At 40.1% G+C, this 1886-nt stretch overlaps 1 protein-coding gene across 1 annotated transcript in view; it reads right to left on the bottom strand.

Annotated features, from left to right (window-relative positions):
• The window catches only part of coq10a (coenzyme Q10A), a 12496-nt gene that overhangs the window by 6873 nt on the left and 3737 nt on the right, over positions 1 to 1886 (bottom strand). Inside the window, exons 2-4 of the mRNA XM_014016245.1 lie at positions 1003 to 1152; positions 719 to 911; positions 448 to 549 (exon numbers count right to left, since the gene is read on the bottom strand). Coding sequence (XP_013871699.1) covers positions 448 to 549; positions 719 to 911; positions 1003 to 1152 — 445 coding nt within the window. The remainder of the gene's footprint in view (positions 1 to 447; positions 550 to 718; positions 912 to 1002; positions 1153 to 1886) is intronic.

The raw sequence follows: 1886 nt of genomic DNA, 5'->3' as shown, positions 1-1886 counted from the left end.
CAAGCTCGCGTGTGCACGTGTACGTGTACGAGAGCGAAATTTCACATGCACTATTTTCGCCGGTCGCTTAGCTGGAGGAGGGCAAGCGATTGTCGCCTCACCGCACAACTACCAAAGGAAATGAATGGAGAGTGAGCGACATCGCCTCCCGTGTGTCGAGCACTTAATACCGTCGTACCACAAAACCATGATATTTTTGCCCAAGGTTATCAAACCGTCATAATTTCCATGCCTAATCTGAAAGAGGCTTCCAGTASATTTTTTTAATCCCATCTTTAGTATAAACATCATTAGTGCTCAACAAAATTAGGACAAGTTGTCTAAAACATAATAGTGTGAAAGGGCCTGTAGCAAATTTAACTTTAGTTTGCATATTTATTAAAAGCATCCATCTTCTTCTCTAACTTTGAAAAGCATAAATCATGAGGCAAGCTTTAGGAAACTTACAGAAAAGTCTACTGTGCAGGTCCGAGGGTAACCAGGAATGCCAGGACTAAAGCGCCATATTGTTTCCAAATGATTGAAGAGTTTTCCATCCGTACACACTGCCTAAAGCCAGACAGAGAAAGACCTTCTGTGGTTAGAAACATCTAATACAAAGGAATGGAAGTTGTCTATTTTTTACAGTAACCAAATTAGGTATCCAAATATGCCTGTCATCACATTAATAAACAAAATAAACAAACTGCCATTCATGTGTTAAATGAAAGGTACTTACTTTGACTAGATGAGGCCGAACACTTGTGATCATTGACGTGTATCTCTCAATCACAGGAGGGAACCCCACTTCAAGCTGGGCTTTGGAGTGACCTGCTCTCTTCATGACGGTCTGGGACTTCGTACACCAAGGCACAAAGAGCTTGTACTCATCTACGTTGGCCACTACGTCATACATTTCCTGCATAGAATAACTGGGACAGCGAGTATTACAAGATCATCAGTATTCTGTAACAGCTCAAARATACAGTCAGTCCTAGCTAATGATAAAATAATGAATGTTACCCAAGTATCCTTCGTTCGGAGTACTCCTTCCTTTTGTTGGTGAGGCTGATGAAGTTTCTGCTTTGGGGAGCAGCCGTCATCGTGTCCCACTCTTGAAGACAAAGCACCCTGGGACTTCTTGTCATCAAAATGCCACATGAAGACAGGTGTCTACAAGGTGAGAGCAAATCGTTTGTGAGCCTGGAAAGATGGGGATGTGTCCTGAGCACAGCTTGTGATGAAACACAGCTTTACTGCGTTCTAGTTCCCAGCTGCCGGTGAGCTGGACAACAAGCTCATGAAAGGCATGTGTTGGGAGARCGCTGGTGTTTTCTGAGCGGGCTTTTTATGTGACGAGCAGGAAAAACAAACATCTGACTATGTGAGTTAAGACCACTGGCTGATRGTAGCAATTTGAAACATTTAAAAAGACCTGTGGGGATATGGGTGAGTGGTTTTACCTTAAAAATTGTAACAAAATATACTTTTTTTTCCAAAGCTAGACTTTCCAAGTGGCTCACCAGGAGAGAAACCAAGAGCCTCCAGGTTTAAAGGGCCTGAAAACAGTCTTACTAAATGGATGTTTTCCAACCTTATTTTACTTTTTTCCAATGAAGAGTTATCCCACAGCKCTGAAAAGAATTTTAATTTGTTGAAGCTGACAAGAATTAACAACTGCTTAATRGTTTGTTTAATTTGCTTCAGTTTTTTCCSCTTTGTAAAGTCGATACAGTATTACTAATTTTACTAAATGCCTTTAGTCTGTGTAATTTTGAACCATAAAAGTTTGTAAATGTTCTTTTTACATATAAATACTCATGCAGTAGTTGTTTTATGTTATTATTCTGCAGTTTCACCTTTATCTTGAGGTCCAACTTGAAGCAAATTCTTGTTATAGACATAAA

Source organism: Austrofundulus limnaeus, unplaced genomic scaffold (genome assembly GCF_001266775.1).
Source record: "Austrofundulus limnaeus strain Quisiro unplaced genomic scaffold, Austrofundulus_limnaeus-1.0 Scaffold141, whole genome shotgun sequence".
NCBI classification, from domain to species: Eukaryota; Metazoa; Chordata; class Actinopteri; order Cyprinodontiformes; family Rivulidae; genus Austrofundulus; species Austrofundulus limnaeus.
The sequence above is the reverse complement of the archived record's forward strand: the minus strand, read 5'-3'. Positions and strand labels throughout refer to the sequence as shown.